The sequence below is a fragment of the Oxyura jamaicensis genome, chromosome 1 (genome assembly GCF_011077185.1).
Source record: "Oxyura jamaicensis isolate SHBP4307 breed ruddy duck chromosome 1, BPBGC_Ojam_1.0, whole genome shotgun sequence".
NCBI classification, from domain to species: Eukaryota; Metazoa; Chordata; class Aves; order Anseriformes; family Anatidae; genus Oxyura; species Oxyura jamaicensis.
This window is the reverse complement of record NC_048893.1, coordinates 3,706,465-3,723,663: the sequence shown is the minus strand read 5'-3', so window position 1 is coordinate 3,723,663 and position 17,199 is coordinate 3,706,465. Positions and strand designations below refer to the sequence as shown.

Sequence of the window (17,199 nt, the reverse complement as noted above, 5' to 3'; positions counted from 1 at the left end):
AAAAGCAGCCTACACAGGTCCTCAGTTAAACTCAGCAGCTGGCACAGAGCACGCTCTCCTATAACTAAATTTGACCAACAGAGTTCAACAGGCCACTAAACAGACTTTATAGGCCTCCAGGCAACATGCCTTTCCATTTCCAGACAGAAAATGAACAAAGCTCAGACGAGTTGGTAACCACAGTCCTCCACAAACCCCTTCTCCCTGGAGGCTTCTTCCAGCAAGGACACCCACTTTTCCTCCATCATTTCTTAATGCTCCTTTTCAGTGTTTGGCTTGCACGTTGCAGAAACCACGCATTAATGTGAACTCGTAGCATTTGTTTACCTTCAAATATTATTTTAGATACTGCTGAGTTGATACATCTGCAGCTTAGACTGCTTTGCTCTCCTCCTCCCTGCAGGGTTCCCCATAGGAAGAGCACCTCCAGCCGTGGTTTGCTGCTGCACCACTGCTCCAGCAGGGCCCTGAGCACCTGTGGAGCAACCACCTTTTCCAAAGTCTGCTCTAACCAAGATGAGGATTGAATGCCTCCAGTCTTTGGAGCCAAGCAACTTCAGAAGATACAGCAGCCTTTCCTAAGGTGGCTTCCTATGCTAAAAGGCAGCCCAAAGAGCAACCAAGGGCTGCCAGGTAAAGCTGGAGGAACACAAATATGAAGTCTTTAACTCTCTGCTGGCTAAAACCAGGTCATTCCTGGCTGGAGCTGTCTTTGGCTGAAAGCTTAGGCACAAGAAGAGGCTGATCTCAAAACGGGTGTCTCCCATTTTTTGGAAATATGAATCTTTAAGCAGTCAGTTCTGGACCGCTGGTGGCTTTAAAAAACAACCCAGGTTTAGGGGATTTCCCTTCCCTCCCGGGGATTTCCCTTCCCTCCCCTTTGCTTCTCCATTATTTATGTTATTAATAATAATATAATAATATAATTATTATATTATTAATTCTGCAATTGCTGTCGCACAGGGAAAGCCACCTGGGGCCAAGCAGACAGGGAAAACAACCTCAGAGCAGGACTGTTGGAGCCTCAGAGGATACCTGCAGGCATTCGCACAGGTTGCAGGGATGCAGCCAGAAGCTGAAGCATCCAAAAAGAAGCAGTTGCAAACAATTTTTCCTTGAAGACCATGCAGATGGATGGGTACTGGCTATACAGGAGGAAGACACAAGTGTTCCTTCCTGGTAGCTGTGTCCAATGCAGTGTCTGCAGCACAGATTTGGTGTTTTCCTGGTATTCCTGCCCTTTGCAGGAATTCCTTCTTCCTTTGCAGGGCTGCAAGAGAAGTTTTCAGAATAACTGAGGAAAGCAGTGTAAGTCTGGTACAGCAATTAGTCCAGAAAATCATATTTCTGGAGCCTGTATCAGACTGCACAAAGTTTGCCAGCATCTTTCAGACCAGCCTGGAAGTTACTTAACACCCGAGATGAGGATAGCAGAGCTTTGCTTCCTGAGCCCTGCAGCAGGATGGTGTTAGGTGGGAGTCCAATATCATGTCTGTTTTTTTTCCATCCTGCTCATTCTGGCCAGAGACCTGCACCAAAAACAGTGCAGGGCAGATGAGATATTTAATCCCCCATTCAGGAGCTCAAGTCAAGCAACAGCAGAAACTAATTTTTGTTAATGAAAGCAAGATTTCCTCTCTCCTCATTGGAGTGAGCTGTTTCTGTAGTCGAAGCCAGCCTCCTCGAGGGGGGAGCTCCAGCTCCACGTAAGTTTATTACTGCCCCACGAGGTGAAGGCGAGCTGTCAGTGCACGTTAACATCGCCTTGCTTCTGTTCAGCTGCAGACGTGGCGTGTGAGGCTGTGCTCTGGGATGGCTGTGGTTGGGTTTTGAGTCCTCACTGCTCAAAAAGGGGAAAAAAAAAATGCCAGTCCCTGATCCAAGAACATCTGTATTGCTCTGCTGTCTCCTCCAAAGTATTTTGTTGTGCTGTGCTTAGCTCCTCAGCTCTTTCACAGGGGCTGTGTTCCCCACATCCCCCACAAATAGCTCTCATTGATGCTGTCAGGATGCTCAGCTTGCTTGGGGTGAAGCCATTCTGGAGACCACCAAAGCCACTTTCAGGTAGTACCAAAGCCTGTTCTGCCTGAGCTGCTCCTGCTGTGTCACAAGCCCAGCCATCCCCTCCATCCTGTGCTAAAACCCATTTACACAGGCATAGCACTCCACTTTTACACACTGAACATGAGTCTGAGCTAAAGCTACGAGTCAATGGGGTCCCTGCACTCATCTCACTTCAATCCAAATCTCACAAGCTACTAAAAATACAAAGTGGGACCACCTTCTGAACAGACTTCATGATTAAGGTCTTAAGGGTGGAAAAGCTATTGGTACAAATAGGGTGTATTTTCCAAGTCTAAAAGATGGACTCACCTTTATATTAGATACATAGTAAGGAACTCATCTTTACATTAAATATGATGTAAAAATAGCCCCAAGGGTCCTTCCTCCTTTTACTGCAGCACAGAGGAGCATTGCTCTTCTCGAAGCCACTCTCCTCTTACTGAAGAGAAGTGCTACCCTCTAGTGGGGCTGCCTGAGAAAGGTTTGGTTTTGAAATGTTTTTATTCTCCCTTAGGACAGGGACTGAAGCAGAGAGGCTGCCAAAGTTCATCCTACTTTAAGGGTTTAGGGGAAAACAAGCAAACAACCAAAAAAAACCACCACCACCACCAAAAGAGAAACCTACAGGAAAAAAAAAAGAAAAAAAAAATCATCCCACATCCAAACACTTTAATTTATCGTGCATGTGTCCTGGGGTATATGATTCCCCCAAGGACACGTTCAGTCTCTCATCACCACCCTGCTCTGCCCAAGAACACTTATCACAGCAGAGTTCCCACAACCTAGAGCTGTCCCAGCACGTAGCATGCTGATAGCTACAACAGCCTGCTAGAGCCTTGGAGGAGAGGTAACAAAATCAGGTTGCTCCCACGTTTTCTCCCTAAAATGCCATTTTTTTTTTTTTTCCCTCCCCATTCACAGAAGAGAGCAAACAAGCCAGCTCTGCGTGGGGCTGTGGACACCTACCGTATTCCCCAAAGACCAGGTACGTGTACTTCTGGTGCTGCACGATCCAGGAGACAACCTTCACGCCCAGCCAGATCAGCAGCATCCCCAGCGTGGCATCAAGGATGAAATTAATGAGGTAGCTGAGAGCAGAGGAAAGGCCACTTGGTGAAGCTACAAAATTCAGGGTTTCAGCTATGTTCTTAAGGCTATGTAAAAGTATATTCAAAAATCTTTTATTTCAATATGGGAATCCATCAAAAAACAAGACTTCAAAAATCTCTATTTTCATATTTTATTGGAAATTTTTATCTTACACAAAATAAAGTAAAATAAAATTCTAAAATATATTATATTTTACATTAATATTGTAATGTGTTAATATAGCATATCAATAGATTATATTTAATATATCTGTATTGAAATAATTATATATTAATACACATTATATAAAATATATCATGTATAATGTTGTGTATTATATTTTTTATTTTATATTTAAAACCCCCTTTCCTATTTTATTGGATTTACCCATTGCCTTACCAGCAATTTAAGTTTAAGAGCCTGCTTCACAGAGGAAGGAGGAGGCTCCACCATTTCTCCAGCACTGTTCATTTATTCACTCAGTATTAATTACTTCTTGGGCTAGCCTTGCTTAAGGATTACCCCTCACCCCCCAGATAAAGGTTCCCCTATTCACAGAATTGTTTGTTCTTACTTGGATGAAACCCTAAATTTAATGGAAAAATAAGTAAATATTTTTGTAGTTTCATACAAAAATAAATGAGGCTTGTTAAACACCACAGCTGCTGTACAAACTGCATGGCGTAAGAGGCAAAAAGTCATTTTTACTTTACAAGGGGCTCCTACGGGCAGGGATGCAGAGCAAGAAGCAGATTTCTGGGAGAATTAACAAGTCCTGGCTCCACAGCAGGCATCCTGGACTCCCTGAAAACCTCTGGTTAGGGGTTTCACACCACCAGGAGATTTGGGGCTGAGGGCTTTGCTCTGCAGCTTTGGAGGATTAAGGCTCATAGGAGAGAGAGCAAGAGGCTGGAAACCTGAAGGGACCTTCTGGGATCACAGGGTCCAAGCTCTAATCCAGGGCTGGGTATTTTAACAGGTTCTAGAGAAAAATCTCAGTCAGACTCATATTTCCTGGCCAGTTTTCTGTTATTGGAATTTTTTTCTGCCAGGTCAGGCCAGACTCCTACAGCGTGAAGAAAGCCACCAAGCACAGAGCTACAGGAATGAATATTTCCCTGATGTTGCCTCTGAATAAAGGCACTGAAAAGAACAACCTGCTTTTGATAGCCACTTTAAAAACGTGGCATTAAGATTTTCTATGCCAAAATGTTCAGAACTAGTTTATTACAGTTTTCATTCAGCTGCTGAAATCAGAGCACCCCCAGTACAACTCCCAGTTTATACTGGGCAGGACACGCAGCAGAAGAGCCTCGAAGCCCAGGCTCAGGGCTCCAGAGTTTGAAGCTGCCTGGTTCAGGATCACAAATCAGGCAGACCAGTGAAGTGCCAAGCCCACATTAGGAAAAACTGAAGGGCACAGCGTAAGCACAGAAGGGCTTATTTTAAAACACTGCCCACTTAAAAGCAGTCATGAATCATTTTTGATGTTATATTTAGTCCCAGCCTGTGGCTGTTTAAAGAAACATATCAAGGTGCAGCACTAGTACAAACAAAGGAGATGGGCCAGGAGGTTTTAAGCAGCGTTTTGAAGCTCAGAAGAGTTATGCAGGACAAGATAAAGTTAATTCTGACTCTAGAATTTTGAGATTTGGGACGTAAAGAGAAGCACTTTGGGTACTTACAGAGAGCAGGGGTCCTCTTCAGTGAGATCAGACAGAAAAATATTGGCAAAGTGGATGAAGAGGGCACCTATTGCTTGCTTGGAGGTATCATAAAACCTGAAGGGAAGGAAAAAAGGCAGTAAGATCTGTCCATCGTGATCCATTTGACTGCCCATGTGCAGAAGGTTGGAGAAGACATGACCTCCTGTTTCAGTCACCTGCAGCAAAACCCAGGCTTTCCTGGAGGAGTTAGGGTGGGGATTTTATTTCTAGGGAGTACCAGCTGCTTTAGGGAGCTTCCCTTGAGAAGTGGCAGCAGGGCATTTTATTTAAAAAGCCTAAGTGCCAGATAGGATGCTGGTGGTGGTGTTTAACCCAGCTAAGCACCACGCAGCTGGTCGCTTACTCCCACCCCGCACTGAGATGGCAGAGAGTGGAAAAATTAAGATAAAACAAAGGAGAAAACAAACAAACAAACAAAAAACCACTTGTGGGTTGAAATAAAGGCAGTTTAATAAGACAGAAAAGGGAAAATAATATTAGAAGAACATACAAAACAAGTGATGCACAGTGCAATTGCTCACCACCTGCTGACTGATGCCCAGACTCTGAGCAGCAGCAGCTCCCCCACCCCACTAATCCCCCAGTTTTATTGTTCAGCAGGATACTTTATGGTACTGGATATCCCTGTGGTCAGCCTGGGCCCGCTGTCCTGGCTGTGTCCCCCCCAGCTCCTGGTGCACCCCCAGCTCCTTGCTGGCAGGGCAGCACGAGAAACTGGAGAGCCTTTGGAGTTGCTCTGCAACAACTAAAAACAGTGTGTTATCAGCATTATTCTCATCCTAAATCCAACACACAGCACAGTACCAGCTACTAGGAAGAAAACTAACTATCCCAGCTGAAAACAGGACAGTGTCTACCCCTTATTCTATCTTAACACCACCATGCTCAGGTCCCATCCTTCCCAATGCATCCCAATTAGTCACAGGGCCTAGAAGACAGCTAGAAGCAGAGGAAATAGCGTAACAGGTACATATGCTTTGTAAGCTCCAAATTAAAAGCCTCACCATATCCTCCAGGGACGCCTCTCTTCTTTTGGCTCCTTAAATCGTTTTACTGCAAAGAAAATGAAAGGGGTTACATTACCCAGCAGAGCTGAACAGATTCTGCGTGCAGTCTGTGCCAAACTTCAAGGCAGAAAGCAGCCAAAAAAAATATCTGGAGGACCCTCAGCATTTGCCAGCCTAAAGGTGATCAAAGGGGAAGGACCTGATCGCAAACCAGCCAGAAGCGATGCACCCATAGGGCAGAAGGTGGAGCAGCAGAGGGGTTTAGGAGGTAGGCATGTGTTTCTTGCTTCCTTCAGCAAGACTTTCATACCATGGGAAGGGATGTGAGAAAAGCTAGGGAGAGTTCATCCCTACCTACCAGCCTTCGTAACCCTTCCAGGCTAACTAAAGTTATGGTAGTGACACTGAATATTGCCCAAGTCCATCAAGATTTTGAGTCACAATAAGCTATAAACAAAGAAGTGCAATAAAGCCACCTCCTCCTTGCAGTTACCCGGACCAGAAGTCAGGCAGCAGGACCTCACGCACACCTCAGCATGAAGGTGCCAGCTCCAAGCTGCAGAGCCCTACAAGCTGGTATGGCTCCAAGCATGTGCCAGCTAGCTAGAGATACTGATAAAGCATTGTTTTTATCACACAACATTTTGTATGTCCACTGGGTACAGCCGGGAGATGTGGTTTTGATACTGCCACGTGCCCTGGAAGAGATACTTGAATCCTTTAATGAAATCCCTCTGGGTATAGACGAGTTTGCTCCTTGCAGCCCTGCAGGTTTTTCTCCTCTACAGGTATCACACTGCTCAGAGCTCTCTCTTGTTCCTTCCTGCAGGTAGCACAAAGTGTTTTTTTTTTTTTACCCATTTTTCTCCAGTTTTGCTCACAGTGGTGTGAACATTGCAGAAACATCTCAAAGGGTCCCACCTCACTTGTCCCAGAGATTTGATGTTCTCCCTGGGTTCATCTAGCCTTTACATATCCAGACGGGAGCTGCTAATGGAAAAGTACTCAATGCTTGTAGAAGTCACTTTTGACTGTTCTGCTGTCGCTCCAACTAGGTACTTCCCTAAAATGGGCTACTATCAGCTATTAGGCCAACTCTTTTCCCCTAAGAACTAAGGCATCAGTGCTCTGGAAGAGGTTTTCCCACTTTATTACCCTCCTCTCTAATTAATGAAAGGGCATTTAGCATCATCATCTTGTTTGTGGTAAGGCTGCTAGCAGCTGTACCTGGAGGCACTGCAGGTACTGCCTCCAAACCCCAGGTAGATGCAGAGAGTATAGACCTCAGACCTCAATTTAAATTGCCATGATCAGTTCCTAAACACATTGCCAGCTTGAACAGGATTCAGTATTTAAAAATAAGCTGTGACTTCTTTTTACCCCTTCAAAAAAAAAAAAAAAAAAAAAAAAAACAAACACAATTTCAATACATGCTCTACTCCTGACCATCCACCCCAGGACATAAGCTGAGCAGCTGCTTGGTGGTGCCATCTAGTGATGCTACAGGACATGAGTATGAATCAATGCACAACGTCTAAACCCTCTTAGAGAGCTATCCCAAGGGTATATATTGTGAGCATTAATTACTATTCCTTCTACACCTCCCAGAAGTTCCCGGTGCTGGGCAGATCATTGCAATGAGTACCCTAATAGTAAGCAGGCTACAGAAGCCCAGACCTATTTTATCCTTACCACCTCTTCATTTTTGGAGCCTTGTAGCCTACTCTGTGTCTTTTAAAGTCAGCCAAACACCAGAACAGACATTCACCATCTCACTGGTTGTACTTATTCCTTCCTCACACACACACCCCAGCTACACATAATCAGCACTACCTTCAAGTTTACAGCCAGCAAAGGGACCTCCTTACTGCTGGCAGCTCTTCGCACACCAGGACGCTTCCCAAGCTGATTTGAGGATACAAAAACAGGGTTCCAAAGTGCAACAAGTGAAAGCTAAGGCACCATGGCCACACACCCATGTCCACTCTTCAGTGGGGAAGGCAATGAAGTTTTGTAAGCACAAGTTTCCTTGCTCCACATGGGATGAGAAGTGCACAAGCAACTCCTCTGGTCCATTTTAGATCTGACATTATGGTAAAGCCAACACAGTTTTAAGCACAACTTGATATCCTGCTCCGTGACTCCAGATTGCACTCCACTGAGGTCTCATTAACTGAAAGATCAACGAGTGGGTGAAGCAAACAGCTTGTGTTCAAGTAAAAACTGCCCTTTCAGAGCCAGGAACTAATCTAAGCCAGGTGCACCACGGTAACTTGTGCCATGGGCATCCCATAAAAAAACAAAACAGAGGGGATATAAACATCTCAGTTTATAGCCTGACACTTTTTCTCCCTTCTCAGTGGGGAAATGCACAGCTTTTGACAGCACAGCTCATACAGGCTGCAGAGACAGAAGGCAAACCCACCTCTCAAAGCACACAGTCAGCAACAACTTCAGTAAAGTCCATAATAGCTAGATACAGTTAATTTCCAAATAAATAGCTCTTTGCTATTCTACACCTAGATGGTAATTAAATGAGGCTTTTGATGAGTCTAGCTATACCTGAGCAATCAGACTTCCAGCTGCATGCACCATGCACCAACCATGCACCTCAAGGGACACCCTGGGGACCTTTACCTGGGAAAGCCCTGCCTGGTGCAAGGTGCAGGACCTCCCCTGCTTGGAGCCTTCATGTCTCAGAGGTACAGCTTTGTACCTCTCTTACAGGCAAGATTATGAGGTGACACGTGAAAGACCACCCGCCCAGCCCCTGGACTTTGGCTAGGAACATCCACCCAACACAAGGGCCACGTGCATTTCACCCATCCACAAGTAAAAGATGTGTGGACTAACCAAACCGAGCAGCCAGAAGAATTGAAACCAAGCCCAGCAAACTTGCTCAGTTCCTGGGGCACAGCGTGGAAGGGGTCTAAAGGCCACCAAGCCAGCCAGCTGACCACAGCCCCATCCACGAGAGCACCAGGGATGATTTTCCACTGCTGGCTTAATGAGAAGTGACGTGTTACGCACCCACAGCCACTCAGGCTGGGAATTCAGTAATTCAGCACGATGAGATGACAAGTAAGAGGTAAGAAGTTAATGGCGTAGTGCCTTGTTGAACATGGCTTGTCATGCCTCATTAGATTTAAGAGAGTTATTCGAGACTCTGTAATTATCAGAGACAGTAAAACTGTTGTATTAAAAGATAAAAGCAAGTATTATTGAGAAATAATTAACTGCTTAAAAGGGCATTTACCACGCAGAGCTGCAGCAGGCTGTCTCCGAATTAAACCACAACGCCAGCCAAGACCACTAGAGCTTAAACTGGCAGCAAAGTAGTTCAGTGGCTGTGACCCAGAGGTTAGGGGTGATGGTAAACCCTCACAGAAATGGCTCCAGGTCTCTGAAACCTCAAGTAGCTGACAAAGCCCTCTTTGAAGCAGCACAGCTTTTGTGCTCCAGAGCAATAGACTGCACCGTGTCCTTCCTCTTCCCCAAGCCTTGCAGACATGCCCAGCCAGGGCATGCACAGATCCCTGGGTGGCTGCACAAGCTCAGCTTGGGGAAGGGCTCAAGCCTCCTTTACTCATCTCTAAGCACATCTCCACTCACTGGGGGCAACTCAGCTCTTCCATCAGCTGTACGAATTTGTTTCCTACCATGGCTCGGAGAAATCTTAATGGTGGACTGAGCTATTTTTTTTTGCGCATGTTCATGGGTGCAACGTGCAAACAAGATGTAGTTTGCATTTTAGCACCTATAACCAATTAAAAATTGTTTAGTGCAGACAGCTGCACAAGACAGAAGGGAGAGGATCCCTATCTGACCAGACTAAAAATGATACTAAGATGTAGTGGGGCTACATTAGAAGACAGAGGGCTGGAGCACATAGAGGTGACACGTGAAAGACCACCCTCGCAGCCCCTGGACTTTGGCTAGGAACATCCTAGAGGTACCCTTCCTCGGGGAGTGATAGGACAAGGGGTAATATCTTTGAACTAAAAAAAAAAAAAAAAAAGTAGATTTAGTCAAGGTATTAGGAAGAAAATCTTCACTCAGAGGGCAGCAACGTTGCTGCCCATCTTCATAGCAGTGATCCTCCCTGACTGCCAGATACCTGCAAGCCCAATCAGGGCAGCAGTTTGCACTACACCCCAGGCTACCAGGGCACAGCTTGCTGGCATGCTTTTGCTCTCCATGGCCCCATATGCTTGATACTTCTTTAAGAATCTTTCCAAGCATGCTCTATGCACACGAGGTACTCCTGAACTCTTAGTGCTTCTCCACATCACTAAGCAGAAAACTAGTCAAAGTATCATAGGTAACAAGTACAATTCACATGAACCTGTAGGCAGAGTTTGGAGGCAAATCTAAGGGAAAGACACCACTGAAAATACAAGCAAGCTTTCAAACCAGTCTTTGAGGTCTAAAAGAAATTAACCTAAAGGTGAATATTAGTTGGAAATAATTGCTGCGTGGTTTGATTCAAATGGAAGCTTGAAAAAACATTTCCACCAGCTTTCTGAAGTCCAGCGGTTTGCAGCATGTTTAAGGTAATTCCCAGCCAAGGTCAATGTCCTGTTAAGCTGTTCCTTTTAGCACAATGGGAAGCTATTTTGCTCCTCCCTGTCGGGGGAGTTGGGCATATTTCTCCTGCAGACTCCACAGGCTGATAGGAAATGCTGGGTGAAATAAAGCTGAACTCCCCATCCTCACAGCTGAGGGTCCCTGTAACAGAGCAGGGTGCTACACCAAGCACCTTGGGGGATAAAAAAAAAGTTAAGTAGAAAATTGAGACTTCTTTTCCAGGTTCTTCCTGCAGGGTTAGCCCCATATCCAATCTCACCCTCAATTATTCCAATTAAATATCAATTGACAATAAAGCGTGTGCATATCAGCAATAAAATAGTTTACACTGTAGGAATGCATTTCCTTTGGAAAGACTTCAAAGGCAGTCTTAAAAAAAAACAAGAGGAAACCTAGCAAAGTCCCAGCCCACATGGAAGCACATGGGCTGCTCTATGGTCCTGAGCTGTGCTGCAGCACGGAGGTGAGGTACTGGGTGATATTTAGCCTTGTTGTGTGGTCCAAAACATCTCAGGAAGAGGCTGGGCAGGTAGGAAAAAGCTGTTCCTGACTCTTCTAGAAGCAGAAAATCCAAACCTATCCCATTCAAGAGGTAGGATCACAACAGAGGGGACTCCTGCCTTCTTGAATTGAAGCCCTTTGGGTTACTCTCCCCCTACTTGGCTCCAGTTTTTGCAGACCAAATACCATGAAGTTAAGCAAAGGGAAGGAAGATGAGCAACAACTTCAAAGAAATACCTGTCCGCTGCTGAGAAAGGGCAGGGCAGGAAACAGAAATACTCCCAGACCCCTCCTCTTTGAGTAAAGGACAATAAAGATCATAGACACTTGAAGTTCCCTGAGGACTACCAGGCTAGGATGAAGTTCAACATCCGAATAAGGACCTAAAAAATATAAAAAGTTAATTTAGAAGAATATTTCATTATGGATCTGTAGAGACTCAGAAAACAAGAAGGTAAGAGCACATCTAGAACCAGATCCTTTTTATTTTTTTCTGTTTATTTATTTTTTGCAGAGCAATAGAAGGTAGACATTTATTAGGGTGTTTTCTTGATGTAGTGCAAAGGGAACAGCTTTGCCTGCCCTAAACTTGTATAATTCCTTGAAGTTATGCAATTGCAGCAGTGCTGTCCTACAACCTACTCGTTTTAATTAATCCCCAATTATAATCAATCAGTTAAGACAATCACAGCACCTATCACCTGATTCTCGTGCCATTCCTCATCCCAGGCATGGGAGCACTCCCACGTGCAGCATCCTCCCTGCATCCCCCATCAACCACGTGTGCTCTGCAGCAGATGTGTGCCTATGGATGATGTGTGCCCTCTTGGAAATAAAACTCAATTTAGGCAGCATCAGATTCAGTAGCATCTGACAGACCCCTGTCATCAAGACAGACCTCTAAGTGAGTTCTTTACAAGATGAAAGAGGGAAACTTATTTCCCTATGAGAAGTTTAGGTGTGCTTGGCTGACGGTCAGATCACCTCCTCTGGAAGTTGTCCTGCAAACAACCAAAGGATTCCAGAAGGGAGCTGACATCTCCCTTTTATGACTCTAAAACTCAAATCCTCTGGGATTTGATTTACCAGAGACCAAGCCTGACCCCATGGAGCTCCAGCAACAGGCCCTGGAGGACAAATATTTAAAACGAATGTGATATTAAAAGTTCTTAAAGTACTTACATTGTGAATAGCCCACCAAAACCCAGGCTGCAACACACAGAGTTGGTTATGCTGTTACTTGCTTTAAAGCGAGTATCTAGCTAAGTCCCCTACCATAAAGCCCAGAAGCCCATCTTTGAGACAGCACCACACTACCTTATTTCTGTCCTTTACAGAAAAGGGTTCAAAGCTCCTGTACCAGGCAGGAAACAGACGGTCTCCCCCTGCCCAGCCTCTGCTTTATTTATAGGCAGTAGGGTCCCCAGTACCACATTTCAACCTATTTGAAGCACACACCCTTTCCCAGGCTTTTTCCAAGCCCCAGACAGGAAGAAGGCAACATGCAGGATACAGAGACCAAAGCCCCGGGGGCTGCACTATTCTTAGCCTGAGCTCACAGCTCCCCAGACAGCTTGACCCGGGACACAATGGGAGGAAGCAGCAGTCCCTGCTTGCAGATAGCAGCCAACACGCTGCTGGCAAGATAAGCGCGTGCCTGAGCTGGAAGTGCTCAAAACACGTACCCAGCATCACTTCAGAGCAGCAAGGGATCTTCTCTCTGTGGTTTGAGGAGACAGATGCTATTGACATATATTTGCTAGCTTGCAATATACATATAGTCATTCCTATACATATATAAAAAAATAATATATTATATATATATATATGTATATAGTCATTTCTTCCCAAACACCCTTGTACCAAGGCTTCAGGAACATAAAGACTTGTACCAAAACTGGCTGAGGTGATGCTTTACTCGAGGAAGGAGTATGAATGGAGGATATATTCTGCAGGACATGAGGTAACTGGGACATAAGATGGCACTAGCTCCTAGTGAAGGTATCTGGCTATTGCTTGGCTACTCTACAGCATCCTCCAGAGAAAGTTTCTCTGGCATAAAGGGCTTCAAGTTGCAAGATGGACATGCACCGACAGGGGATTTAGGCCCTCAGAAATCCTGCTCAAGCAAGGAAGTCCTGCACAGTGCCATGCGCCGAAACTCCAAGGCTGATGTAGGTGGACCTTAAGGAAAGTGATCACTTATTCCCTTCCCTGGGCAGTTGCTGATGATGGTCAGCCCATCCCTTCCTATTCCCCATCCCAATCCAGAGTGACCCCCCAAGCCCAGCGTAGGAGCTCTGGAACTCACAGAACAGCAACACCTCCCCATCACCCACCTTGCAGAGACATACTGAGATCCTCTGCTGGAGCATCCATCTATCTGGACACATGAAGTGCACAGGTGAAGGCCATGCAGTGCTTCAGGACGGGTCTCAGTTTTTTCCTACCTTATGCAATGGGTGCATCATCCCTATGTCTTATTTCTGCATGGATTTTTATGGCCACAAACCAGAAGCCATGCCATACATATCAAGAACAAGATCTATTATTTGATGACACAGTAAGTCTCACAGCAGACACGGGTTGGGGCTGGACTCCAGCTCAAACAGTGTTTTATTTAACTCTGCCCTAAGGGAGGCAGCAGTGACTCTCCATACACAGCATCACCAGACTTCATGTTAATCCCTCAAAAATAGTTTTTAAAGAGGAGAATGCTTTATATCTTAAGGGTAACTGTTTCCCCTAGAGGGAAAAGCATCTGTGGCGGTGAAGTCCCAACACAGGTATACATAACCAAAGAGTTAGCATTTGCGTTAGAGAAAGCAGAGTCAGCGGAGCCTGCCTTGGCCGTGGTAAGCCTGCAGTGCTCCCGTGTCCTGGGCAAACTTATTTCAGAAGTCTGCATGGATTTGGTGATCTATCAGTTAGTTTCTCAGATGCACTGGAACAGCTGCTGGTAGGTCCACATGGATCAGGAAGAGATAAAAAAAAAATACAGTAAGAGGAATTCCACACTACAAGTGAAAACCACTGTTTGTTTTACAGTCTGGCAAGATCCTGTTCTGTGGACCTGACTCAGGACAAGCTACTTGGACCAGAACAATAAAAACACTCACCCTAGCTGCTAAAAGCACATCTCCATCACTTAACCCTGCCTGGAGACCAGTGTCTGGGGAAAAGCTCTTCAGAAACTCAAGGCAAGGAGTGGTGGAGGAGCATCCAGCAGCTCTGTGCAAGAGGAGCTAAAGGGACGCTGCTGTCACATTAAGCAGGCTCAAGCCATTTACAAAAGCCAAGCAGAAAATCATTTTTTTTTTTTTTCTGCTTGCAGGTTACAGAGCTCAGAGCAGCACAGCTCTCCCTGCCTGGTGGGACCAGCCCCCTCCTTGAGCTTATTTTGACACCTGCAGCACAAATACCAATAAACCTCCTCCAGGAGCTCAGAGCCTCGGCAGCCTCAGGAAGGGAGGAAAATGGAAGAGGAATAGTTGTTCTTAGATGTCCTTCGCATTGTTTGCCGTGGGGTAGAAACAAAATTTGTTTGCTCCAATGAAAGCTTTTTCCATTCCCAAGGGAGAACAAGAATCCTTTAACTCCCCAAATATGATTCTGTTGTGTCCTTATTAACCTACAAAAAATGCTATGGCTAGGATTTCATGCAAGATCTCCACCCATTTCAAAGGGGTTTTGCTGAACAAGTGTCAAATCCGGGCAACTTTTGCTAGTTTACAGCCCCTTTCTTAAAAAAAAAAAAAAAAAGAAAAAGAAAAAAAAAAAGTTTAAACTTCAGTAGCAGCAACTGCAGGGTCTCTCAACCCCCAAATCACACTCAGCTCCTGCAGCTTGCTTTCTCCACTCAGTGATGATCAAGGCAGTGTGAAGAACTGCTCCAGCTGGGATTGCTCAATTATCCACACTCCTCCGTGTTGTGACCTCCCTACGGGAGGGCTCTCGTACAGGGGAGCTGGATTGCAACACCCACAGCTGCAAGGCTGTGCTGCCTCTTCCTTCAAGTGCTCACACTCAGTGCTTGTAGCAAGAGTCCTCAGCGAACCCAAGTGCCTCCAAAGCCACAGCAGGCAGGTGGGAAGGTTTACAACCTAATTTTTTATTTGATTGCCAAGTGGGCCTGAGTTGCACCCAGAGCTAGCCCTGGACCACAGTGCAGTTTGACTCGACTACAGACTTAGAAGTCAGGGCTTGGAAAAGCAAGAAAATATTTGTAAACTCAAAGGGCCTGTCCTCACTGCTGCTCATGGTGATAAGGGTGAGCTTAATACAACCACATTAAGATAAAGCTGGGCATCCTCTACCTGTGGGTCACAGTTACACCCCATAAAGGACCTGTTTCACATACATCACATCAAGGGGAGCACACATCCCACTCTTCCTCCTACAGTGAAACAAGTTATTCCCTCTGCTGCTCAAGATCCTTTGCTCTAAATTAACCTTTTATAGCCTTTGCAGCAGGCAAAACTGGCCTGAGGGAACCCAGCAAGCTGTCCTAAACCCACTTCACACTACAGGTGACAGATACACGTGCTTAAATATTCTCTTCCAGGCTCGCACACAGCCTGTGCTTCGCTGTCTAGACGTGCACTTGACACAGCATCACTTCAGGCAGTCCCACAGGACTGACTTCCAGCTCAGCATGCAGCCAGGCTCTCCTACCAGCCTGGCAGGAGGTAATCCTCCCACAGCCCCAAGAGGCAGGAATCCAAGGCCGCAAACTCTAATAACAGCATATAAACTTATCCATCCTGCTGCAGACTGTAGATGCGACCCTACATATTTTGTACATGCACCCTTGTGAGCACAACCCACAGATAAGCACCTGCAAAATCTCGCTTAGCACTGTGGTATCATTAGTCCCAGTTCCTCTAGGTGTTCCTGCATTGTCTGAGCAGCAGGAGCACAGTCTGGAAACTTTATGCATTCAGATCTGAGCCCCAGTGACAGCTTTGTCCCCCCACCTAAATGAAGCAGTTGCCCAGCTGGCTGGTTTCTCCTAATTAGCCAAGAGGATGCTAATGATTAAGGACCTATTAGCTCTTGCACCAAGAAGGAGAGCAACAAACCCTGGGGCTGACAATTTGCCAGCAGTGGCTGTGCTCCAAAACGTTCATCCACAGGAGCGTTTTGATGCAATTAATGCCCTTCATTTCACAGGACGCCCCATGGGATTTACAGGCCAATGCACACACATCACACGTATAGGAACAGAAACACCAAGTCAGGCTGTTCTTACAGTCAATATTTGGCAAACAGGCAGGGAAGCACTGAAGTTTGGCTACTCAGGCTGGAAAAAGCCATCAGCTATCGCAGGAAGAACCTGTTGCAGCTTCAGTGGCAGCCTGGCACTAGCAGCAGCCTTTGGGAGGGGTTTCCAGACAGTAGAAGAGGATGAGCGAGCCTCAAAATCTGCAGCTACTTAACCAAACTCGAAGCTTTCTCTCCCTGTCGCCCCAGGTCTTTAAAAAGGAAAACAGATCGAGTTCTGGCACGTTACTCAGTTTGTGTTAAATCACTTAACCCAAAAGAAAAGCAACTCAGAGCTCAGAGCAAGACACAGTTGAAGTGCAGAGAGTAAATTTTCACAGGTCTTTCAGTGCCCCCAGCCCTCCCTAGGGCTTCTCCATTACCAACCCCTCACAGTAACACCAAAAAAAATAAATCCCTCCCCCAGCCCTAACACTTCCCAGGCTGAGAAAATTAAACAAAACACCACCAGAACCCCACCAGGGGAAGCAGTGCTCTCATCCAGCAGCACCGTACCTGACTCTGCCTAGTTTTCCTCAGTCCTCCCAGCAAACCATCCACTTACACCACAACTTCTCACCCTTCGTTAAACTTTTCTAAGCAGCTGAGCTCAAACAGAGCCGATCTTTCCGTACAAGTGCTGCAAACCCACGGTGCTTGATCAAGGCTCAGATTAAGATTGCTCAGATTAAAGCTTCACACACCAGCTTTAACAGCAAGCACTCAGCACTCCAACCACCACAAACCACTGCACCCCCTCTGCTCCAAACCCTGTGGTTTGCATGCCAACCCTCTACACCCTATAAATAAAAACCCCTATAAACACCTTATAAATAAAAGCCCCCCAGCAGCACCGAGCAAAGGCAGCTCAGCAACACCCCCAGCACCCCCTGCACCCCCTGCATCCCAGCACCCCCTGCACCCCCAGCACCCCCTGCACCCCCTGCACCCCCTGCACCCCC

At 46.0% G+C, this 17,199-nt stretch overlaps 1 protein-coding gene across 1 annotated transcript in view; it reads right to left on the bottom strand.

Annotated features, from left to right (window-relative positions):
- The window catches only part of LOC118169903 (store-operated calcium entry regulator STIMATE-like), a 32,623-nt gene that overhangs the window by 15,050 nt on the left and 374 nt on the right, over positions 1–17,199 (bottom strand). The window contains exons 2-4 of the mRNA XM_035331705.1: positions 5,885–5,933; positions 4,839–4,934; positions 3,031–3,152 (exon numbers count right to left, since the gene is read on the bottom strand). Coding sequence (XP_035187596.1) covers positions 3,031–3,152; positions 4,839–4,934; positions 5,885–5,933 — 267 coding nt within the window. The remainder of the gene's footprint in view (positions 1–3,030; positions 3,153–4,838; positions 4,935–5,884; positions 5,934–17,199) is intronic.